Below are 25,637 nucleotides of genomic sequence, written 5' to 3'. Positions count from 1 at the left end.
TTTTAGAGGTGGCAAATTTTTTTTCATTTGGACATTAAATTAATACGTTTCAGGATGGTTTGCTTTAGCGACAGTGACTGTTTAGGGGAGGGGCTTCAGTATTTCATACTATTATGTGAGAAGTTAATATATTTAATTTATTCATTTTGTATTTCTGAAAAGGTTTTGTGTGATTTTCTTTTGATGAATTCAAAATAGCCACCAGGTAATCAGTTATGGATTCCTTTTAGATGCGTTCTGGTAACATGGACACTTTCGCAAACAAATTCACGCTCAAATTTGTACATTTTTTAATCTGATATTTCAGGATAAACATGAGGTCATTTAAATATATATTTTTGCACATTATATGCATTATTCTTGCATGTTTGGAGTAAGAATACAGTAGCGAGGATTCAACCCCTGTGACAACCTGCCCCAGGCTCCCCTATGTGACAGTACAATCAAAATATAACCCAACTTGTACGCATACAGCATATCTTTTAAAATTTCTACTGAAAGATTGTGCTTGAACCGAAGGTTAACAGCCTGACAGTATTTTCTTCAACCAGTCAAAACATTTTTATACCAACTAGTCCAGTCCTGGTTTATTTATCAGTGTGACCTTGATGTGAACTTTATCATCTCATTCATTAGCATGACACATACAATATGTGGATTTGTAGAACACCGCTGTTTTATGCATCATTCAGGAAAGTAATGTGAGTCTATTTTAAACTCATTGTTTTCATATAGGCCTGAGGGGAGGTGAAAGGGAAGCATGCAGTACCTTTGTCTTGTGAAACTGGTCTGACAGGTAGATATGACACTAGCAATAACAAATGGCTAAGAAGCAGAAGAAGAGACAGTCTTGAGTGTTTCCTGAGTAGCAGGTCAGGAATAGACTCATTTCTCCTTTGGTACAGTTGAGGCAGGTAGAAATCCCACCCATACACACTTTGGATTTGACCACAGTCCTCACTTCAAATGGCAGAAAATGACACGGTAAGTCCACACAAATGTTTTGCACAAGAACATATTATTTTTACATTGCAATTTGCATGTGAATGTTGTGTGAATATGTTTTTCCAATGTACTTTACATAAATGCATTTGGCAGATGCTATTTAATGTGAGTCAATGTACATTTAAGCATTTGCGTTTTTTATCAATCAATGCATTTTCTGACACTCTTGACCATGACATTGCAAACGTCATAGTTGACAAGTTGACTGCAGTCTACAAGAACACCTCTTTCTGCATCTTATGCATGTGTTACAATTGCTTGTTTGTTTGTTAAAGTTAAATGTTTTTTTGAATGGCTTGCATGTGCTTCACATCACTTGTTTCATGCAAGGTATACTGAGTCTTAAGGTTTGATTTTGTTGAAACTCAACAGAGACTGGATTGGAATGGACATGATACATCTATAAATAATGCTTAAATTAAAATATCTTAATTTTCTTTCTTTATCTTATACAAAAGTTTTAAAGGAATTGATGACTGCCATTATTATATTGAAGGGTAAAATACAGTGAAGGTCTACATATTGTGATATAAAATACATGTAGGACATCATAGTTTTATTTTTCTTGTTTAGATTTGCTTTTGTTGTGAAGCTAGGGTGACAAGTTTAACAAACCAGTTCCCCCACATACATACAGAATTGTCATGCTTGTTACTTCAGTACCCACACTCAAAGGAAATGTGATATCTTAACTGCTAACATGACTCAGTTTTGACAAACCGATATTGTCTTTGTTTAAGAAATAGCATGATGGTGCAGCTTTTCAAACTCCAGTTGGTAGGGTAGTTGGTTTATTGAGTATTTGAATATCACTATAATTATCCAACAGGTCAAACAGAAACCCACTATTCATTGTGTAGTAAAACTTTAAGGGTTTGGAGTTGTCGTAGTTCATTCAAGTTTGTGAGTTGGCATTTTAGATCCGGGGCCGCAGTTGTATTTTAAAAATTTCCACTCAAGCTGGTTAAATTAGTACCCAATGAAACACAAATGAGAGATTTGTAGATAGAAAACACCACACATAGTGTTTTATCGTAAAGAATCACACGTTACCAATGGATTATCAAGCAATTTACAATGTAACACGTAGACAAAAGCAAATAATTAGGAAATATTTAACCACTGAAAACCACAAAAGGCCAATTAATCAAAGAAATTGTTTTATTTTACTCTACTGAAATGAAGAGCTAAAACATTTAAAAACTAAAGAGAAAGAGGTCATTTATTTTACTATTTTAATGCTGTGCCCTTCACAATTCATTGTCACATGACAGAATAGAAAGAATCTTGTCGAGCTGTGGAGTTTCCACAGATATATTGAGTTTACTTGAGTCTGGAACTGCTATACACCAGGAAGTATTGGAACAACTTCTCTCGCACAATAGAAACGCATACAATACAAACAAGCACAAAATAATTTCCTGTAAGGCTGGAAATTTAATAGCTCAACAAATGTTTCCTTCAATGATTGATTATAAGGAATTCATACACTTCCTTGTAGGTGTAATCGTTGAATATAGATCAGTATGTTACAAAATGACTGCATCTATTTGCAAGTTTCATAATTGGACATTCCACAAAACAATCTTTCCCAGAAGACAGTGCCCAACCCACGTAGCCCCAGTTCTGTCTTTTTTTCTCTCACCAATAAGGACAATAATGGGGTTTGTATGAAATAGAAGTGAAATAGAAAATAAGCAAGATAAGAAAATTAACTAAACATCCAACAAGACCTCAACAAAGCAGCACAAATGGCATGTTAATACACTGTTCAAAAATACAGTGAAACTGTAATATTGAGGCAGCTGGGGCGCTGAAGAAACTGAAAAAAACTCACTTTTTTCAATGCAAAATGATATATTATTCATGTTATTTTAAACCTGATTCTGTAATTTTTCAGTCTGTTTTTACAGCATTTCTGAAGTATGTGAAAATTCTGTAAAATAAACCAGTAAAACATTCTTTTTACATTGTAGACTGCTAAATAATGATGGAGTATGTCTCTTTAAATGCTACATTTAGTCCAGTCACAAAATTAAAGAGCATTCTGGCTGTGAGAACATTGTACATTCCTCTTCCATTGTACAAGCTTGAGATCTTTATCACACATTACTGACATTCTCAAAACCTGTTCCCAAAAGCTGTGTGACATCATAGTCCATTTTTCATTTCTTCATTTACATTTCTCAACTCAACTTTATTTATATAACGCTTTTTACAATTATATTGTTACAAAGCAGCTGAACATGAGACATATTGACTATAAACAAAACAATTAAAGTCATATACGTGTAAGAACAAGCAAAAGGTGAAAACACAAAAGACTGACATACCCACTTACAATCGCTCCACACACACAATATGCACACATACTTGCACACATCGACACACACACAAGGACCGACACACAGACAAGCAGGCGCGCACACACAGACAGACCTGCACGCTCTTACAGTGAAAGCACACATTTATTTGTATGTGCTTTAACAAAATGGCAAAAAATCAAAACAAATAATAAAATTAAAATATTTGTTTTTATCTGAAATTATTACACTTGCATTTCAATAGAACTCTAAAAAACTAAAACTGACATCAGTTGGCCAAAAATGTCAAATATTTGCACTAAGACACATATGCTAGACCTATACTTAACTGCTTGTTTTTTTTACATTCCAGAAGGACCCTCCTCCTCCATACTCCTCTCTGGAGCCACAGCCTCCACTCATGACCTATGATCAGGTGGTTCATGAGAGAAATGGCACAACCCATAAAACTGTACCGTACTATGTTCCGAGGGATCCAACAAAAGTTCCTGCTGTCATTGTTACACAGGAGACTGTGTGTAAGTATACTGAATCTCTACTGAATCCGGTACATTTTATGCACCAAACACAAGATCTGCTCATCTTGGTAATTGGAGTTAATAGTGTTTAGACTTTCATTGTCTAAATACAGAATAACGGATAATTTGTATCATCATCAGGCTACTTTGGCTACTTTGTTGATGATCAATGGGGTTGTTCAAGATGATCATAATCTAATTTTAAAATCCTGTTCATAACTTTTTTTATACATTCCATTAAACATTTTATTTGATTACTTGCATCTTTATTGTAAAATGTAACAATACAGTAGATTAGGACTGGATATATTATTGTATTTTGCCCATTTAATTGTTGTTTATCCTATGAAATGTCAACCAGACATAAAAAACAGACAAAGTTTATTATAAATTTGCATTCATAAGTTTTTTCGGCAGAAGCAACTTGAAAACATATAGTTTACTTAAACAGCTGTAATAAAAAAACAATATTCATAATATATAAAAAATACGAACACATTGGAGTATTTTCCAAGATTCTCAGTTGTGATCTCATTTATATGAGATTTCATTTCAATTTTGTTTTTGTATTATATGCTTTATAGACAAACATGAATTAAACTCTAAAAAAACACAATAGGATTCTTACATAAGTATTAGCATTTGTGTTTATGATTAATAAATATCCAGGAATAATAAATACATTTTGTCACACATGTCCATTAGTGAATGCCAGTAGCAAGAAGCGGCAGTCCTATGGACGGAGTACCAAGTGTCTCATTGGATGTGCAATTGTTGTTTTCGTGCTTGCTGCCATTGGATTGGCCATCTGGCTCGGAGGTAAGAGAATTTGAAAGAATGCATTTATAAATGTATCACTATCAGAACAAACCACCAACTCTGTCTGTGGGTAAACCCCATCCACTCTCAATCAGTGCGATATGGACCCAGGGTGGAGTCAGATTCAGAGTCCAATGACCATGAGTCAGGCACAAATGATTCAGGCGAAAATGAATCAGATAACCATGACAGTGACTGCAAAGGAGAATCCTGCAATGATGATAAAGACAAGAATCACATTAACACCTGCTCCAACTCAAGTGTACTGTGTGACGCCATCGCAAACTGCCAGCAGGGCAGTGATGAGACCAACTGCGGTGAGCATTCACACAGGCCTGGTGTCTGCACAGGCTGGTAATCAGATTGAAGATATAGAATTGTGTTATATATAAAATATTTGTCTCATTTAATTGTTTAAAATTATTCTGTGTTTTCAGTGCGATTTAGCCAAGGTGGAGTTTTACAAGTCAGAACAGCTCAGGGCGAACAATTCCTCCCTGTGTGTTATCCGGGCATGGATAAAAGTTATGCTGACCAGATATGTGTACAGCTGGGTTTCAGGAGGTAAATACCTTAAGTATGCTAAATTCTTCTTTATTTAACTTTTGTCCCTCTTGTGGTAAAAGCATAAAACCACACGTTGACCAGTGAGAAACATTTCAGTCAATTATGGTAATTACTTTGACTTGTTTAAAACATGATTGCTAGTTATATTAGACAAGGTATCAGACTTTTATACCTGACCTGAAATTAATATAACAAGCTATTTTAGGCGAACTGTAAGTAAAAAAAAGGGGAAAAGTTATCTTGGGTTTAACATTGTTATGATTTTGGAGTCACCGTGAGAAGTCAAGCTGATATTGACTTTTCACTTGCAGACTTTCTGGGGTTTCAAAGTTTTTTTTATTTTTACAGAAAGATATACTGCAAATTAAATCCAACCTTTCCAACCTTTCAACCATTAACACATGTTGCTAATTTTTTAGGCTTACCATAGTAAATTAGATAAAACTAGACTGTTTATAATGTTTATAATAAAGACAGTTTTACTCGCTCAGTTGTAAAATGTAGTTTATTTCAACTGTCTAAAAATATTTTCTTAAAAAAATACATAATTTTATTGACATTTTAATGCATCAGAACTTTCTAACTAAATTTTACTCATCCACGAATTCAGTTTTTAGAAATCTTCCTGCTTTTTATTGTGCATTTCAATTAATTTCAATCAAAGCAGTTGGGTTGTCTTGGTTGAGTAATAATTACTCAAACAAATACTTCTAAGTTTTAAAATGAAAAACACAATTAATACAAGATAACACAATAAAATACATGATTTTTGAAAATGTAATTTAAAAAAAAAAGTTGCTTATCAGTTTAACTCTCCACTCAATAACTAGCCTGTATGTTAACAATCTGTTATTATCTCTCAGAGCCCATGCATTAGGTCTCGTAGAGACCAAGACTTCAACGGTCCTTTCTTTAAAACCTAGAGAAGACAAACTTATACAGGGACTGGTCAGTGAAAGGTAAGATAACAATGGATCATATAAGATCAATGAATAACACTGTTGAAGAGCATAGCAAATTTGCAAATTTATTTATTTTGCTCCTTTGTAATGTTTGTGTTGTGTAGTTCAAGCTGTCCAAATGAAAGAGCCGTCGTACTTGAGTGCACTGGTAAGGAGCAGCAATCAATAATGATACACCTTTTAATTTCTGATATATTATAAAACATTTCAAAGTTAAATTGACGTTAATATAAATCATTAGTTATTTAAGGTGGATTTTTTTTACAGTATGAAAACTGAGATTTCAAAAAAACCTGAAGAGTAACCACAGTCAATTATGAACAGTGTGGAAATATTGACTAAAATATTTTTTTTTCCAGATTGTGGCCAGCAACAGCTTACCTCTAGGATTATAGGGGGCAGTGTCTCTAATGATGGCCAGTGGCCTTGGCAGGTTAGCCTGCATTTCAACAGTCGACATGTTTGTGGTGGAGTGTTGATCTCTCCGGACTTTGTGTTGTCAGCTGCTCATTGCTTCCAAAAGTTCGTATTAGCTCATTCAATACATACCTGCATTTATTTGTGTGATGTTTAAAGTAACTTTTAAGATGTATATTTCATTATTATGTAATGTTACCTGCAAATAGAAGCTGTAACATTGTTAGCGACATAAAATACCAGTTAGATTACTGAAAGATTTGTGTATACATAATTAATGGTTACAATGCAGAAACTTTGCAACAGTCGTTATGTCTTTTAAAGCGATAGTTCACCCAAAAATGAAAATTCTGTCACCATATACTCACCCCCAGCTTGTTCCAAAGAAAACAAAGGAAGATATTTAGAAGAATGTCAGTAACCAAACAGATATCATCCCCTATTTACAGCCATAGTAGGGAAAATAGATATTATGGGAGTCAATGGTGGTTGAGATCTGTTTGGTTACTGACATTCTTTCAAATATATTAATTTGTGTTTAGCAGAATAAAGACATTTATACAGGTTTGGAACAATCTTAGGGTGAGGAAATGATGACACAACTTTCAACTATCCCTTTAACTCTTGTTGGGCTTTTGGGACCTATTTTCTAGTTTAATTACAAAAATGATGCATTTATTTTTGTTTTGTTTTCTTTTTTTCTAACTTAAAAATGAAAAATGCCAATGGAAAGTTAGATTTTTTTGAATGAATGAAATATGTGTAAAGTGGTCAGGATGTTAAATTTCTTTTGATGACAGATCAATGGCAAATTCTGGAAGCTGGCGTGTACATGCTGGATCAGTTTCCCAGAATAACCTTCAGACCGCCTACAGTGTGAAAAAGATCATACTGCATGAGAGTTACAATAATGAAAAGAATGACTACGACATTGCCTTGCTGAAACTCAGCAACCCTGTGGAATTCTCTAGTGAGTCTACATCCATCTAGCATAATAATTCATTTTATGTGTGGATTTGTAATTTATGATTTCTCATTTTCATCCAGATAAAGTGCAGCCTGTTTGCCTTCCTACCTTTGACCAGAACTTTTCTGAAGATCTAGATTGCTGGACATCTGGCTTCGGGACAATACAAGATGGAGGAGGTGAAGAGAGCTTGTGTTTAGAAAATAAATGGGTCAAAGAACAGCAATGTGAAAGATTTAGTAGATCCTGATTTGAGTTTATCACTGTGTTTATGGATAACTTTTTTTATTTCCATCAGCTTCTGCCTCTAAAAAACTCATGAGTGTGTCAGTGAACATCATTGACACACATGTGTGCAACAGCAGCAGGGTATATAGAGGAGCCATCTCCAACAATATGATATGTGCTGGTGATCTGAATGGGGGCCGGGACTCCTGTCAGGTGAGTCGGACATATTGTTGGCCTCGTGCAAACTACATGGAAACTCATGTTCACTGGTCACATCTTGCCCAAAGCTTCTTTTGTGTCCTGACATAGATTTTTTTTCAGTGGGCTGGATATAGTGCTGTAACATGCTGTTTAACCATATGTTACTAGCTAATATGTGCATACTCACAACTCTCTATAGTGAGGTTGCAATTGTACGGCAGTTGGTGTCTTAAAGGCATAGTTCACTTAAAAATACAAATTCTATTATTCGTTCACCCTCATGCCTTTCAAAACCTACCTAGGCCTATGACTTTTTTCATGTGAAATATAAAAGATATTTTGAAAAATGTGGTTTTGTGTCAATTAAATGGAAGTCAATGGGTTTGCATTGCACAAATCTTTTGAAATGATGCAAACTTATACAGATAGTCCCTGCTGTGTGTGTAGGAGGCAGTTATCACTGTTCAGAGAACCTGTGATTTAAATCAGCTCATGTTTTTACTTAAGGGAAGATAAAGTAATTTCCTTTAAAATGAATTGCTGGTACCACGTGTTTTCACACATCTTATCCATATACAATGTTGGGTGTAAAAAATGGTGAATGAAATCCTTACTTAAAGGGACGGTTCACCCAAAAAATGAAAATTCTGTCATCATTTATTCACCCTCAGATTGTTTCAAACCTGCATATCTTTCTTTGTTCTGCTAAACACAAAGGAAGATGTTTGGAAGAATGTCAGTAACCAAACGGATCTCATCCCCCATCCACTGCAATAGTAGGGAAAATAAATACTATGGGAGTCAATGGGGAATGAAATCTGTTTGGTAACTAACTATTCTTCCAAATACTTTCCTTTGTGTCTAGCAGAACAAAGAATTGTATACAGGTTTGGTACAAAATAATAGTTCAGAATTATACATGAAATATAATAATTAATTTGGTTGATTCAGTATTATAAAATAAATATTTTTTTAAATATCATAGTTCACAATGATCTGATTTTCCATTTGCTTTCTCTGTCCTTGTCTCTGCTTCCAGGGGGACAGTGGAGGTCCGCTGGTCTGTAAAGCAGTTAATAATCGCTGGCACCTGGCAGGAATTACAAGTTGGGGTAATGGCTGTGGACAAAAACTTAAACCAGGAGTATATAGCAGAGTGACCAGCCTTCTACCCTGGATCTACAGCAAGATGCAGGTGAGCTTGCATTGAGCATGGTGCCACTTCATGTAAACCTAATCATGTGTGTGTTATTCCTTTAAAATCTGCCTTTAACAGAGTACCATAAAGCTGTGTTTTCACTTGACAATTTCTCACTTCATTTCATCAGCAAGAGAAGCCATAATGCCTCTCTCCTGCATGGTATTGTCCATCCTTGAGGATCTAAACAATGATGGTGGACACACAGCAGTACAAACTTGAAATATGCGGTGGATTGAACATGAAGGACACACTAATGCACTTTGACATGGGACAGTGTTGCAATACTGCAGACACAATCGGTCAATTACAGGCCCCATTTAATGATGCTGTTTCTACATTCGGCTATGATAATATATGAAAAACAAATTACCATGGGAGGGCATAGCTGCAGCCGTGGCCCTGTGGTTCTCTACTGTGACTTTAATTCCCATTATCTACCTTACGTCTTTTCTTTGAATTTATACTGTTAATCCATTTAATAATGTTGAATCTGGGCCTTTGCTGCTTCTTTAAATGAATATGCTGCTTGCACTGATTTTTACAACACACGTTTATTGTGAGTATTGTGTATGAATATAATGCACCTTTCTAAAAATCTGTATTTGTTTATCCAAATGGGTGTCTATGAACTCAGATGGCTTTGTGTGAAGGATCTTAACTTAATTATTTTACATAAAAACCTCATATCTTTTTATATCTTTGCATATAGTTTCTTTATAAATCATATAAAAAATAAAGAGTTGGATCTTTTTTATGTTTTGTATGTTGGGTTTCAAACACTTCTTTAAAATGTGTTGAGTTAATGTAAATACATATTTCCCTCTTTTAAAGGGTCATTTTAAAAGCCTTATAGACCTCGAAGGAGTGATCATATAACCTACGACGATATCGGCCAATCAATCGGCACGAGCAGGCAACGCGTCCGGTGTCTTTCACTGCGCGCTTGGCGGGGTGGGAACCGGCAGAGCGTGAAGACACAGGGGTGCGTGCGACAGGAGAAGGGGAGGATACTGAGACAAGCCGACAGTCAATATTTTTAAAGCCGATAGAAAGAGAAGGTGAACATCGTTGGCTGACATACAGCATCCGTAACTTTATTGCGTTTGAAAACGCCAAACAAATAATCCACAGAACAGAAAAAAGATAGAGGACCTCACAGGCGCGCGGATTAATTGGAAGCAGTTTTTGCCCCTCTGTTGTTCAGTCACTTATTTGACAACTACCCTTAAGGAGACGAAACAAGGTAGAGTATGAAGGTACTCTTTCTGTCTAGTCTAAAACATGTAGGGCGTGTGCTGTTGTGCTACATCCTTTGAATGTTACATAGTGACATTTTTCTTTGCTTATAGGTATATTTTGGGCTGACGTGCGTCAGTTGCTTTAACTCCAATGACATCATCATTTATCATTGCACAGTGTAATGCAAACACACTGATGTTGTATTTTATTTTTAAAAATGATTTATTATAGAATTTACTTTTAGCAAAAGTTGAGAGTCCTAAATTTATAACAAGACTGTGCAGCTATTTGTATATTAATATATATATATATTCATCAGAGGATTGTATGGAGTGGTGTGTTGAAAACAATGTTTAAGGAGGGTGTGTCCGAATTGCTTTGTGGTTTCTTTAAAGTGCGCAATGTTAGTGTAACGTGCGCGGCGTCAGCGTTATTCGTATTTGCATAAAAAAACGAAATATGCGAATATGTCTGAGCCACTTCTTTATCTGACCAGACGCTATCGGCGGGAAAATGTCAGCGCTAGCCGATATACTTTAATTACTGAGAGGAATATGTAGTGCAAGGAATGAGCTTTTAGTATGCATGCTCGAGGAGCTCCACAGGTTGGGAGGGGTCCTGTGAAGACCACGCACAACAGGTAGCGCGTAATCCTTACACATTAGGACACATGATGTCTTTAAAACGAGTGCATGTTTATTTTCTTTGATATTGTTCTGTATAATTGTTGTCAAACGATGACATCCGACGATGATTTTCGTTTTTTAGTCTACCGTCGCTTTCCCATACAAAGCTACAGGCAGTTTTTTTACTTATAATCGTAATCACCTGACTGAAACAGTTGCCATAGCAATATTTCTGCACCCTGGTTGAGGCGCGTCTGGGCGCGCGCCAATGAAAGCTTTGTTGTCATAGATACAATTTACCCTCGTTGTGATGATAGGCTTTAGGGGCGCACTTTAAATAGGCATGGATGACCCGTTACTCACATTATTCAAAGAAGGAATTCATTCTCTAGTCTTTTATTAAAACTGTTGATTAAAAAAAACCAAGGGAAGGAAAACTGTTTGATCTGATCATGTAGTCCAGTGGTTCCCATATCTGGCCCCCGAGATCCATTTTGCTGCAGAGTTTAGCCCCAACTCTGATAAAACACCAGAAGAGGCATCAGTGACTTCAGGAACAGTATCGTTCAACTTAATGTTGGGCTGCTCAGATTGTTTGGCATATCGCATTAAAGTATCGCGAGAGCGATTCAAATCCTTACCGAGCAATCTGCACTTGAATCGCTATCGCGTTACTTAAATGTCATACTCTGATAGATTTGCGCAGCGCCACATTAAGTTGAATGCATCTATTCCTAAAGACGCAGATTAGTTTGTCAAGGTGGTTTATATCAGAGTTCGGGCTAAACTCAGCAGGAAAATGAATATCGTGGGCCAGAGTTGAGAACCACTGATGTAGCCTATCAAATAGCCTATCCATCTACATTTTTTTGCAACATATCTATGGATGTGTCACTATTATCACTATTATGATATTCATGGATTTCAGACAGGTGACATTTTTGGCGTGGGGTCCATCTTGAGGACCCTGCGCAGCCTCTCTGTGTTGCAGAGCCTATCAGGACTCGCACCGCTCTTCATGGGCCTCGAACTTCACAGCGCTGAATGTTTAGGTCAAATTATTGCGTGGAATTAAAAACTACTTGCAATAATTCATGAACATTACATAGCGTGTGAAATGTCTGGTGTAACAGACATATTTAGGATTTGTGATTGGAGTGGTCCTGATGAAGTTCACAAAAAATTTGGATAAGATAATCCAAGACGACAGAGACATATCCCTGTTGTAATGCGTAAAGTCGGCCCAAATTCGGTCTGATTATCTGCAGCCCAGATAGAACAATCCATCTGGTTTACATCTATTTGACGTCTGCATTTACATCTGCACGAAATCTGCAAAACATAGTTTGCTCATCTGCAATATGTCTCAGAGACGTCCTAACATCTGTAATACGTCTGCTAAAGATCTGGAGATCTGTGGTGCAAAAACATCTGTTAAACATCTTAGAAAGAGCTGTTGTACATCCGTACTAAATCATAAACATCTTACAGACATCTTCTAGATGTCTATATGACGTCTGACAGCAGACGTCTCCGAGATGTATTGCAAATGAGCAAACTATGTATTGTAGATATCTTGCAGATGTAAATGCAGACGTCAAATAGACGTTATCTATATTTTCGGCTGGAAAAAAGATGCATATGTGTTATCCAATCAACACTATGTACTGAGCTCCACTCAACATTTTTTCCAAAGCACCAGGTGCTGTTTATAGGGGCCAAGACATGTGCAAAAAGAGAGGAAGATAATGAAATGGAGAGAGAGACACTGTTCCAATTCTGGCAGTGTAAACACTTAAGTGCTTCTCTTACACCTAGTCATGAGAGCTCTCAGACATTGCCAGGAGTTGCTGATGATAAAGTTTGTATTAATTAATAGAGGGAGTCAAATCAATGGGGTCATATTTTCTCAGTTTCTCACATATGGTCTCCCATCAACTGACGCAGAATCAGCTGACGAAATACCACAAATAAATCTTCTTTGTTTACCTTTGTTTGGTTGGAACGGGTATTTATCAGTATAAATACCTGCAATGTATATGACAGTTAGTGGGGATAAATAATGTTTTGCCTCTTTTAAAGCCATTTGGATTAAGTGGTACTCATTCTTTTGTCCTTCGGGAAATGTTCCTGACAACAGAGTCACAATTGACTATAAGGGCGAATTATATGGCTTTGCAACTTTGAGGAGGAATCAATTGTGTTCCTCTCCTCTGAAAATTCTGATTGGGTCATGGAAGCTGTTTTGGTTTTTAAAGTCATTAAAGACTCATCTTCAAGAATCTTTGAGTTCATAAAATAATTTCTGCTTATTATTCACTAAAAGGTATAGACAAACGTTTGCATCTGGAGCTGGCAGCAACAGATGCCAGCGAACTCTAGCATGAGCTATATGATCTTAATCATAAACCAAGGATGATTTTAAAGCATTAAATGGATAGTTCACCCAAAATTTTCAATTCTATCATCATTTATTACTTTGAACATAAAGATATTTTAAAGAATGTTTGTGATCAAACAACAATCAGACCCCATTGACTATAATACAGTATATATAATATATATAGTGCAAACCACTGAGACATTTCTCAAAATATATTATTTTGTGTTGCACAGAAAAAAAGAGTAATCATGGTGTGTGAATAAATAATGACAGACATTTTATATTTTGGGGGGAACTATCCCTTTAAGGCATGATTTTATGATGTGGGATGTTTCCCTGGAACTTTGGTCATGGAAGGACATTCCTTTTAAACAAACTGCTTTCTGCCCCTAAACCGAAATCTTGAGTGTTCAAGCCTCGACCCCAGCCATAAACAAAACATTAAGATTCAACAGAGCAACTTTACTTCTGGATCAACAAAGGTGTTCTTGTAAAGATCAATGATTTTACAGATGTCAGAGAGAGTAATAATTGTCTATCAAAAAAACGGATGTAGATCGTAGAAATGTGGTTGAAATACCTATCTATCATTGTCTTGCTTCATGCCATTGCTTTTTAGATTGACTGTACATCTTTTGCCTTTACTGAAATTCCACTATAAATCACAAATAATATTTATGGTAAATAAAGGTAAAAAAGGAATCTTAAAGCACACAAAGGATATGCATAAATAATGTTAGTACATTCAAAATTGTTATAGAATTATGAAATTTATTTAAAATTATTAAATGAGTTAACATTCATACACCAAGTTGATGTGGTAAATGTATTCCCACCCCCATACACACTTTCTTCTCAGACCGTTCATGCAGCCCTGAGAAAAATGTACTCCCTTTTGTTAGTCAGAGGATTACACTAGTTTATTACAGTCTTCATTGCTCATTTCATATACTGCACTCCTGATTATCTGTCAGGCATTGAGTTGTCCATTAGCAGCAGAGCAGTGGCTTAGATTGGGTGACATGCTGATAAGCCTGAAGCTCTTAAAACTGACCAAGATTAGAGAGATATTCACCAATCTACACTGTGTTAACATCATCTCATACAAGCTAGTCGTAGCTGAGCAATCTGGTCGTTCTGATATGGGATGAACGCTAAGGAAGAACATACAGGAGGTTATCCAAGCTGATGCTTTGTCCCCAGACTGAATGGAGTGTCAGAGCTATTACAGGAAGACATGGGATAAGATTTCCTTTTGGTTCTGGTGCATTCCCTCATCATTACTCAGGCACAGCGTTGTGTTAATAGTGAAACATTGATATTTAAGATATAGGCTGTAAAAAAAAAAAAAACATTTTAAACAACCACCAAACACTTTGGTGAAAAATATATCTCAAATAACATGTCTGAAAGATAAAACTATTATGTCAGTTTAAGGCAGAACAGGACATTTTAATTTGAATAAAACAGAAAAATTCACAGATAGGGAGGTATTGTTACATGTGGAGAGGCAGGCAGACAGGGAGAGGATCCAAATGCAGTAAAATATACATTTCATAAAGTCTACAGAGTGACACACATCCACTGAGAAATATAAGTCCAAAAACACATGAATCACAAGAGCATAGCATACAACCTAACAGGTACAACAATCAATTTTAGGGTAAGGAAACACGGGGGGGTGGAGGGGGGATTGGATGGGATTGGGGGATATATATAAACATACTAGAGGGGGCTAACAAGACACACCTGGGTGACAATCAACAGGGAACCAATGAACAAAAGAACCACAAATGACTCCAAATCAGGACAGGAAACAGGAACTCAAAAGAAACAAACTAAAATTCCTAACTAACTACCAGGGAAAACCCAGACAGGATCGTATGATGTCATTCTCGAGAATGACCCTGTTTTCTTTACTGGTCGACCATGATACTATTAAGGGATGTGGGTGGCCTACTTAACACTATGTTGGTATGTTGCACATTTGGCATTGAACGGTCGAGCGCAGGTGTTTGGCATTTTCTGAAAATAACATTAACATTTTTTTTGTGTGAAGATCTTCACAGATTGATTATTGGAACAAATTACTTATGAGCGAGACACATTAGAAGTAATTTTATTTGAAAAAATACAATGACGTGGATCTACAGAAAACAGTGATGGAAAAGACCATGAAGCCTTCTGCTAACCAGAATGTGCTTAATCCCTGACACATGAAGGCACCTGCTTTCCAGTGCTTTGAAATTACGACTTCTCCAAGACATGAAGGCAGTAATGCGTATCTTATGGGTACAGCAGTCATTTTTTTCCAATCCGAGAAGTTCAATTCTGAAGTTTTCATTTATGCACTCTAAAAATGTTGGGTTGTTGCAACCCAGACGTGGGTCAAAATTTAGACAAACCTAAACAAAACTATACATTCAAGGTTTATATAAACCAACGATTGGGTTTGTGTGTATTTTATCAACCCATGGGTTTAAACAACCCAACATGTTTTATAATGTGCAGATTTTCATTCAAACAACTCAGAGGTCATTTGAAAATGTATACTTTTTAAAAGTAAATTTTCCTTGAATCAAAACTGTAACCTTTGGTGATGCTAATGCAATGTTCTCCATTTCCACATATAGTAGTAGAGTTTCTTTCTTTTTAAATCTGAGCTCCAAGACAGTCATGATTCGGTTAATGAATTGCCTTGATCTTAAACTATTGCTTATGAGACACACTCAGTTTCTTGAATCATTCAGAGAAGAAGAATAAATGTCCTGCCTTCGGTCAAGGGCATTTAATCTACTTTAATCTTGTGTCATCTTGTGTCTCAATGGCTTTTCAGTGCCTAATGTTCAAGAAAATGGCACCACTATGACCGAGTCCCTGAGAGCTGTTCAAGAGATTGTCGGGCTGCAGGACTGGTGACTGAATTCAGAAGTCTCTTGCATTACACTGTACAAATGACTCTGCACACACATAAACTGTCAGAAATCCAAAGAGAAAAAGGAAGATTTTTGACAGTTGATTTGGAAGATTTTGTTTGACCGTATGAATGAAAGATTTAATATAGTAGGTAATATGAGAGAATTGCTAAAAATGTAGACATGCACTAGTGGGAGCTGATGATGTAAAATCTTATCATGTTATGTGTCTGTCATCATTTACTCACCCTCTTGTCATTTTAAACCCACATGACTTTCTTTCTTCGACAGGACACAAAAGAAGATATTTTGAAGAATATTGGCAACCAAACACCATCGATACCCAGTCGCTTGCACTAGTTTTGTTTCTATACGATAGAAGTGAATGGGTGCGCTGCTCTTCGAACATTCTTCAAAATATCTGCTTTTGTGTTATGTGGAAGAAAGAAAGTCATGGGCTACAGGTTTGAAATGACAAAAGGGTAAGTAGATGAAGACAGAATGTTAGTTTGTGCATGAACTATCGCTTTATCAAGCAGTTTCGAATGTGGTATGAAAATGTTGTGGCAAACATTAAGTGTAAACAACATTTCAAAGTCGTATCATACTATGGCAAAAAGGTTTGTTTATCCAGGGATTCTGGGACCTTCTTTCAAAAACACAAGATCCATATCTGTGATTTACGAGGCAGTAGATGGGCTAAATTTAGCATCGTGTCAAACGGTTTGACAGCATATGGGCAGGTACAAAGCGATCTGTCAGTCAAGGGCAGAATTTCAGCGTGATTCTGAATATTATGTTGCGTGATCTTTATAGTGTTTATGAACGTGGTAAGCATGTAACCCACTAACACCAATTCTGACTCTATTTACAATCTCTTGCTTTCTCCCCATCGCAGTTGCCATGGAAACTGTTCTGGTCTTCCTTTTTTCCCTCCTAGTCTATGTGGCGGGTAAGTGCACCTTTACATCTGTCTCCATGCTCCTTGTGTTTACTAGGATTGGAAAAAACAGGAAAGAGATGGGGAGAAATTGATGACATGAAACATTACTTCTAGTCTGGAGGTTTTCTACCTGGGAATTTGATCAGTGACCTCTTCTAATCTGACAGCATGGTTTTTTCTTTCTGTGAGAGTGTTCTCTATGGGTTATATATATATATATATATATATATATATATTGTTTAAACACATCTTAAGGTCTTTGTTTGCATTTGTTGGGCATGCATGCTTTTTTATGTCTGTGCAATGCTGTGCAATTTGCCTGCAAAACGAGAGCATCCATTTTAAATCCCATCCATCTCAGACCTCCGAGAGGCTCCGCCCCCACACAATTAGGCCACATGAAAACCAGCCAGCACATGTGCACTAGATTGATTGAGTTCTCTAAAATGCAAACAAGTTCATCTAACTCCTCTGTCAACAAACCAGTCAGCCCACTGCTGAGTGCATCACTAACTATCAGACTCGGATGGCTAAAGAATATTTCATTTTTCTTTAGCATTTTTTTATTTATTGGTCCTTCCTTCCCTATTTATTCATTTGTTCCATTATGTTACTCTGACCTTGCCATGTTACTTTTGATTTCTCTCTTATACTGTATGTCAAGACGAACCCAGTTTAGCATGTATGCTGTATTGAGATTATACTATATCATGAAATGTAGAGAATAGAAATTTCCATGACCGTCAATAATGATCTCTTAAAGGATAGTTCACCCAAAAATGAAAATTCTGTGATCATTTAGTCGCCCTCTTGTCATTTCAATTGTATTTCTTTCTTCTGCAGAACCGATCTACAGCAGTACCCATTGACTTGCATTGGTTTTGTGTCCATACAAAAGAAGAGTATCGCTGTTGTACAATTACTAACATTCTTCAAAAATTCTTCAAAATTCCTCTTTTTGGTTCTGCAGTAGAGAGAATGTCATACAGGTTTGAAATGACTAGAGGATGAGTAAATGATGACAGAATTTTCATTTTTGGGTAAACAAGACTGGGCCTAAGAGCCTAAAGTAAGGTACACACAGAGTCGACGGTCGGCCGTTGGACAGTTTAGGGGGTTAACCTGTCTAATTTTTTTGGTCTGTTCCGCGCCGTTGTCTAAAGTCTGTCCCCGTCTCACTTTTTGGGCCAATTTACATGTTGAATCGGCGGCGGAGCTTGTCTGGTAGTCGGATCTTTTGAGTGGCTAAATCTATCATACCAATACGATGTGAACTGGATTAAGTTTGTGTTGTAATGTTAAAACAAAAATAAACTTTAGCTTGCCTGTCTCCCAGAAGCAAAGTGTAATCATTGCAGTCCCCTAAAGAGAAAGTAATTCCTCTCACGCAGGAGCAGAGCAAACGTGCTACTTGGCCGTCAAGGCAATTTTGGACCCAGACGCAGTCAAGGTCAGCGAACCTCACAGTCTGCCTTTCGTCTACGGTAGTTCGTCGCGTCGGCTTGGTGTTGATCTTACTTAAGAGTTAGAGTCTTGTGTTTTAAACATTTTTTCTTTTTAATGTTCATGACCTTAACTGAACTGGCTACATCGCTGTGATGTATCAAAGCTCGATTTTCTAGTATTACAGTGTGCATAGTGTAAAAAAATCTGTATATGTTTTCCCTCCTACAGCCATTGATTTAGTCTAATGGATATCTTTGGATTTTGTTGTACAAATTGCAGTGAACCTTTCAATACAACCCTGTTATTATGTCTTATTATGTCTTTTTTTCACATATTGTGTGTCACTCATATCAAACTGAATAACATCATATTGCATTAATGTGAGTACTCTTATTCCACTTACTGAACCCAATGGTTCCGCACCGTTTCATTTTGTCTATATTTATCCATTTTAGCCCTGTCTGACAGTGATGCCGGAGGTAAGCATCCCAGACACACATACATTTTTCACTTTAAACAGCTCACAAATTCATTTTTGTTCTTGTGCTGAAAAAGATAAAAAAATGTATTGAGTATGTGTATATTATTGTTAATAATGTCTTATTTCACTTTTGTCTCCATTAGATGGAAAAGAAAAGGACCCATTTGTATACAGTAAATATCACTGCTTTCACGGCTCAATATTTTATCACACACAAACAAGCAGGATTATGTTAGTTTAAATGAGACACGCATCCAAAATGGCAGGAAGTCCAGGACAGTGAAATATAATTGCTAACCAATATCTCTTATCAGTTTAGTTAACACCTCCCCTGAGGATTAGATACATGCCGGGTTGTTGGACACTTGTACCTTTACCTAATTGATCCCTGAGAGGATATTAAGGAGAAATTCAACTTGAGCTGGTGCATGTACTTAGGAAAGAGCTGCATTATTTTAATATTTCATTAAAATGTCTTCTAAATAGAAAAAATCTAAAACCGAAAATTACTGGTAAATGTATTATGTATTGGAAATGCACTACGCCAGCAATTTCTTTCTTTCTGAATCATAAATGTCAGTGCCTTCCTATCAAAACTTCAAACAGAAGATCATTCTTGAGATTGTGACAGGAGATCAGTCATGCTGTCATGAAGATTAAGATGCCGCTTCTAGAAAGGTTCTAAAAAGCCACTTTAAATCCAGACGCTACAAAATCACACCGTGCAAACTGAGCATCCAGACATGAAGCGTCGGATATCATTATAGTGACCAGGAGGCCTTTAACACAGACAGAGCTCCAGAGTTCTTTGGCTGCCTAGACATCTCAACTTCTTGCTTTTAATAACTAGAGACAGGCCCCTTCTGAACAAGTCATACCTGCACTGCAAAAAAATGAAATTTTCTGTAAACTGGAAAAACAGAAATGTACCGTAAAATATATTTTCCCCGTAAAATTATTAGATATTGGGATATATATAAATAGTTTTCCCCATTTTTTTTATATGTTGTGTTTTTCTGTAATCCTATAGTTTTTGACTGTATTTCAAAAGTAAACTGTAAGAAAAAGAAATCTTGTAAGAAAAAATACTTTTTCTGGCAGGTGGGGCGCCACAAATAAACTGTAAAAGAACAGGGTTTCCCTGTATTATTATATCCCCCCCTGGTTTTCTTGTAAATTTGCTGACTTTTTATGGATTTTTTTTGACTGCATTTAAAAAAACCTAAAAAAAAAAGTTTTTACAGTACGGAGTTTGCTAGAAGCCAAGTTAGAAAACCAACACTCTTCTGCTAGAGTATTTTGTGTTGTGAATCTGAAATTGATATTTATGAAAACCCAGTTCATAGTGTTAAAGTCACAAGTATGACCAAGATTAAATAAAAACTGTCATTTTTTCTCTTTCCAAAATCTGATTAGATGGACTATATGTTATATACATTCCTTGTAATAGCTCTGTACTCTTACTGTATGCCAAAAAAATTAAGTAATTAATTCTGTGTTTGACCTGAAAAAATGTGTTGAGCCTGTTGGAATGTACAAGATTTGTTGAAATTATTGTGCTAATGAAATGAAAAAAAATCCTGAATTCTTTAAAGATACAAAACGTGGAATATAAATGAATCGACATTAAATGCTTTTTAAACGCACAGTAGAACATTTGTGTAAGCTTGAACCTTTTTAGATATTTCCCAGAATGCATTTATTCTCCTGCCATTCATAACCCTCTTTCTTTCTAGACTATGAGAGTTTAAGGATTGGGGGTCTTGCATTTGCCGTTGTCCTCTTTGCTCTTGGAGTGGTTCTCATTCTTAGTAAGAAACATATTTCTACCTATTAAACTAATTCATTAACTTGCATGCTTTAACCCTGAATGATCTGTTCAATGATATAGATGAATGTGCCATGTTCCATGCATATCTGAAACAGACCTCCACACTTATACAGTCATATCTTCTCATTCATCGGCTAATTGTCTTTATTTACAAGCTAAATGACACACAAATTACTATCAATCAAAGGAGAATCAGAGCACAATGGCTCAAACTAGAGTCCCTCGCATGAGTTATCTGTTATTCAGCAGTGCTTGTATTCAAAACTGGGCGTCAAGATGAAGTTTTTATTCTGAAGATGAGCCACACATGAGGACGTCAAACTCCATAGTGTTTCACACAGGTTACAAAGATAACTGATATTTATGTACTAATGTAGTGCACTAGATCCTGTGTCAGTTTGTAGATGGACGTGAAACAAAAAATTGAAACCATTTCATTATGCAAGAAGAAAAAAGTGCTATGAGTGATGTGAGAGATGCAGGAAATATACAGTTTAGCTGTTAGATTTAGGGGTGGGGCTTCAGCATTGCGTTTTTCTATTCATGCTGTATACAAATTCATTAGCCATCATGTAAAATAGTTACGAATTCGTGTGAGATGAGGCTGGGTCATATGGGTTAAAGAACCTGTTGGGTTTATATGGGTTACACTGTTTATTCTTTGCACTGTGCAGGCCGCAGATGCCGCTGCAGTATCAACCAAAAGCCCAGGTCAGTAATATTCAACAGATAGAATCTACTACTGTAGTCCAGTGTAGTTGTGTGTGTTGCTTATGAATTTTGGGAATGAATGAATGAAATAAGGCATTTGTGTGAAGTCACATTCATGTGAAACCACAAGTTTTTCTTTATACAGTATCAGAGCCCCAGGAGATGAGGAGGCTCAAGCTGAAAACCCCATGGTCTCCAAAGGTAATGCATCTCCTGCATCTTATTTGTATTTTCCAGAAGACATTGTGCATACATAGATGCTGCAGTGACTGCTCTGGCCCATTGTCTTGTTCCAAAACTCCCCATTTACAAATTAAAGGAGATTTGGATATTTTACAATTCGAATACATTTAGGGTCTCTGTCTTTTTCATGTATGAAAGAGACTTGTTTTCCACATCATTTTTTGGGTATATGGAGTGCAAAAAGCTCAACATCTAATAACTGCTCAGAATGCAGAAGAACCCCATCATTCTGAGGAATTATCAAAAGCAAAGTCAATCTTTTACCAAAACACTTCTTTACTGCTTCACAACAACTTTCCAAGTCTACCTATTGAAAATAATCAGAGATAGATCCTCTTTCCGTTCAACTCAAACCACTAAAATAGGTTGAAAAATGTAAATGCTACAATGCTTTAAAGCATTTTTACGAAATGTACGAGTTTCAACTACTTTTCCATTGAGAAGCTGTTTGAAAGGGAGAAGGCGTGTGAATGGCCTCTAAGCTCTCTCGAGCATTGAGCGCTGTCGATGCCCCAGACGGAAAGTGGTTGTAAATAGTTTTAGCAAATTGCAGTCTGTTGAAACAAAAATGACGGCACCAAATGGAAATGCAGTCTGCTTGTTTTTTTTTTTTTGCCTTGTTGGCTCAACCAATGCTGATCTGTGTGTCTGACAAATGACAGATGGAACTTGAACATTGTTTGTAAACAAACATAATTTTTCCAGTTCTCTTTTTGTCCTGCTAGTGGGAGAGAAATCACATACTTCATATTTAAAACCAAAATGTGTAAATATCAAATATTTTGTATATAGTAGTTACAGTATATGTATAGACAACAGATACAAATTCTTAACATTATGATAAATCTAGGCACACATGTGTAGAAATATACATCATATAAAAATGTAAGTAAGTATAAGTAACATAAAGATGATCAAACTGAATGTGAAAAAAGTAGATCGAAGACATCTTCTAATGTCTAATCTTTTTGATCCACATATGAGTTTACGAATATAATCTGAATGTATTCCCTTTGTTGTTCTTTTCTCCTATAAAGATAAGGAGACCCCTAAAGCAGAGAACTAAAACCATCCAGGTAAAGAATATGAGTGATAGAATCAGAAATGAAGAGTCGAGTGGTATGCTGTATTAAGTAATGTGTCATTTGTTTCTTCTCAGTGTCATTGAACACATAGCTGTGGCTGAACGACTTTACTGATGTTGACCATGATGATGAAGCTAATCCAGACCATGACTATGAGAGGACCGTGAGGAGATAAAGATATAGGGGGAGGAGGCTGTGATTTGGGTTATTAATTGGCCAGTGTCTTGTACGTAGACCTCTAGTCCTGTCACGTGACCAGTAACCGTATCCGTCTTTCTGTCCGTAGCCTTTTCCGACAGTTTGTCTTGAGTAAGTTGTTTAAGTAAAACTAGCCACTTCCTGTAGATCATTCTTTACCTTTTCGGCTCCTCCCCAGCTGAACCTGTGTGTGTCCTTTAAAGGGATAGTTCACCCCAAAATGACATCAAAATGTTTATTTTGGAAGATCTATCCCTTTACCTATTTCGTTTCAACATATTTAACAGCAACTGTTACTGTTATCGGTGGTGTGACCACTTGTTATTATCATTTGTGTCCCACCTGCTGTTTTCTCTCTTGTAGATTGTATAGATTATATGCAGACATATTTAAATTTACATACGTATTTAATATAAGTATAAATTCATATGTGATGCAGAAAATATATTTGAATATATCATGTATGCATATGTGTGTGTGGGTGCGTGATCCCACATACGTGTGAATCAGTGCGTGTGGGCTTTCTCCTCCTGACAATCTTACCACCGCTGTACCCAGACCAAGCACAAAAACAGAACCGTAGCACCACTGTACCACAGGGGGCGCCAATCCATTGTCCTCTTATCAGCTGCAACACTGCCGGCCTCTACGCCCTCATTCGACCCACAGTATAGGCTAAACGTCTGCTGTGTGAGAACAGACTCGGACAGCATGACCGAAAGAGCAATTCACCTCACCATAGTGCCACTAATCTGTGTCCTCTACCTTTTATGATCATGTTTATTGTAGATTGTGCATTTAATGCCTTAAAGAGATAGTTCGCCCCAAAATGAAATACAACGCTCAGCTTAATGTCATTCCAGATTTAGAAAGAAATGGGATTCTTTTGTTGAAACACAATCTAGATATTTATCAGAATGTCAATGCATGAAGAATGCGAAAAGCCATGTTTTGAAGGGATAGTTTACCCAATTTGTCATTTCAAACCTGTATGATTTTCCTTCTTCCGCAGAACACAAAAGAAGATATTTTGAAGAATGTTGTTAACCGCCGTCCAATGACTTGCATTGGTTTTGTGTTCATACAATAGAAGTGAATGGGTGCTGGCACTGTTTGCTTACCAACCGAGCACAAAAGGAAATATTTTGAAGAAAGGAATTCATACAGGTTTGACAAGAGTGGAAGTAAATGATGACAGAATTGTCATTTTTGGGTGAACTTTAGCAAGAAAGTGAATGGGGACTGGGTCTTTAAAGTGCCAAAACATCCATCTTCTGAAGCCACATGACACAACGTTGGTTAGATATCCTTTGGCTTTTGGATTAACATGAGAATGAGCACATTTTTGTGTGAACTAGCGCTTTAAAATCACTCATTCACTACTGTTCCATGAGACCAAAATGTCGACCTATTAGGAGAGCAACATTTGCTTTTGTGTGTTTGTGTACTAGTGTGAATGTGTGTTGTGCCACAAATCACTTGTTGTGATAAACTCATGAGAGTTGTAGAAATGTAGGTCAATTTCTAAAGAAAGATGTGTTCCACAGAATATTAAACACATTTATTCGACAGTCTAATGTCACAGATACTTTGCTATTACAGACGAATGTGAAACACGTTCGTCTCATCTTTGTGCGGCCACTGTGTATGGATGCTCTTTGTGCTTCTATATATATAAAGTCTCTGTCTGACACAAGCATCAACGTGTGGGTGATTTTTTTTAACAGAGACACCAAGTGTCAGGCAGTCTCTTATTCTTTCTCACCCTTGAAGGTCATATATCACCTGCTCTCTTCAATACGTCATCTAATATTTTATTTCCAAGTATCTGGGCTCTGATTGTACATCAGTTTGATCGATTTGACAGTGTACCATGCTGTAAAGGGAAAAAGAGGATTTGAAATCAATTACAGTGGAACGAAAGCTCTCAGGGGTCCTTCACTTATATTTTAAAGTCAAGACACAATATGGCCACCATCAGTCCCGGACTGAAGTATTTTATACTGTGATGTAACTTGAGTTCCCTTGGGCAATGATTCCAAAGGTTGGGATGGATGGTATTTTATCACCGTTTGAAGGCCGCTGTTTATAGGCTAATAAATGTGTTTCAAAGAACGATGGACAGATTTACGAATGCTCTGCGAAGGGGGGAGGGGTGGACGCATGAAATTCACCTGGGCACTAAAGACACTCTAACATTAGCCAGGACCTGTGGAGGAAGAGGAGCGTTTTCTTACAGGTGAGCTGAGATCACTAGACCTGTTATTGTCATTTTGCAGATATTATGGGTTTTGCTGAATGCACAGATTTGAGCAGAACAAGCATTT

The 25,637-nt window shown here is 36.6% G+C and overlaps 2 protein-coding genes across 2 annotated transcripts; both read left to right on the top strand.

Moving 5' to 3' along the window:
• The first annotated feature begins 841 nt into the window (after window positions 1-841).
• Window positions 842-9,959, top strand: tmprss13a (transmembrane serine protease 13a). Its single transcript, XM_056756678.1, has 13 exons — window positions 842-984; window positions 3,682-3,847; window positions 4,553-4,666; window positions 4,762-4,983; window positions 5,104-5,230; window positions 6,097-6,192; window positions 6,300-6,343; window positions 6,555-6,717; window positions 7,413-7,582; window positions 7,660-7,758; window positions 7,878-8,020; window positions 9,048-9,203; window positions 9,337-9,959. The coding sequence occupies exons 1-13, from the start codon at window positions 967-969 to the stop codon at window positions 9,349-9,351; spliced, it is 1,533 nt and encodes a 510-aa protein (XP_056612656.1). The 5' UTR covers window positions 842-966; the 3' UTR covers window positions 9,352-9,959.
• A 191-nt stretch (window positions 9,960-10,150) lies between these two features.
• Window positions 10,151-25,006, top strand: fxyd6 (FXYD domain containing ion transport regulator 6). The gene is made up of 9 exons (XM_056756683.1): window positions 10,151-10,452; window positions 17,271-17,324; window positions 19,217-19,240; window positions 19,386-19,415; window positions 20,979-21,053; window positions 21,748-21,784; window positions 21,930-21,985; window positions 23,065-23,103; window positions 23,187-25,006. Exons 2-8 carry the CDS (start codon window positions 17,276-17,278, stop codon window positions 23,091-23,093), a joined length of 300 nt encoding a protein of 99 aa, XP_056612661.1. The 5' UTR covers window positions 10,151-10,452; window positions 17,271-17,275; the 3' UTR covers window positions 23,094-23,103; window positions 23,187-25,006.
• Window positions 25,007-25,637: the final 631 nt, after the last annotated feature.

The sequence above is a fragment of the Triplophysa dalaica genome, chromosome 9, assembly GCF_015846415.1.
Source record: "Triplophysa dalaica isolate WHDGS20190420 chromosome 9, ASM1584641v1, whole genome shotgun sequence".
In the NCBI taxonomy this organism is placed as follows: Eukaryota; Metazoa; Chordata; class Actinopteri; order Cypriniformes; family Nemacheilidae; genus Triplophysa; species Triplophysa dalaica.
Note: the sequence above shows the minus strand (reverse complement) of the source record. Positions and strands in the feature narration are given on the sequence as shown.

What these genes read in the sequence shown, in the direction of transcription:
- tmprss13a (XM_056756678.1), top strand. An exon ending in CGTCGTACTTGAGTGCACTG is followed by an intron (nt 6,344 to 6,554) that starts GTAAGGAGCAGC and finishes TTTTTTTTCCAG; the next exon opens with ATTGTGGCCAGCAACAGCTT. An exon ending in GCTGCTCATTGCTTCCAAAA is followed by an intron (nt 6,718 to 7,412) that starts GTTCGTATTAGC and finishes TTTTGATGACAG; the next exon opens with ATCAATGGCAAATTCTGGAA.
- fxyd6 (XM_056756683.1), top strand. Translation starts at nt 17,276, where the DNA reads ATGGAAACTGTTCTGGTCTTCCTTTTTTCCCTCCTAGTCTATGTGGCG. An exon ending in CCTCCTAGTCTATGTGGCGG is followed by an intron (nt 17,325 to 19,216) that starts GTAAGTGCACCT and finishes TATCCATTTTAG; the next exon opens with CCCTGTCTGACAGTGATGCC. An exon ending in AGTATCAACCAAAAGCCCAG is followed by an intron (nt 21,785 to 21,929) that starts GTCAGTAATATT and finishes TTCTTTATACAG; the next exon opens with TATCAGAGCCCCAGGAGATG.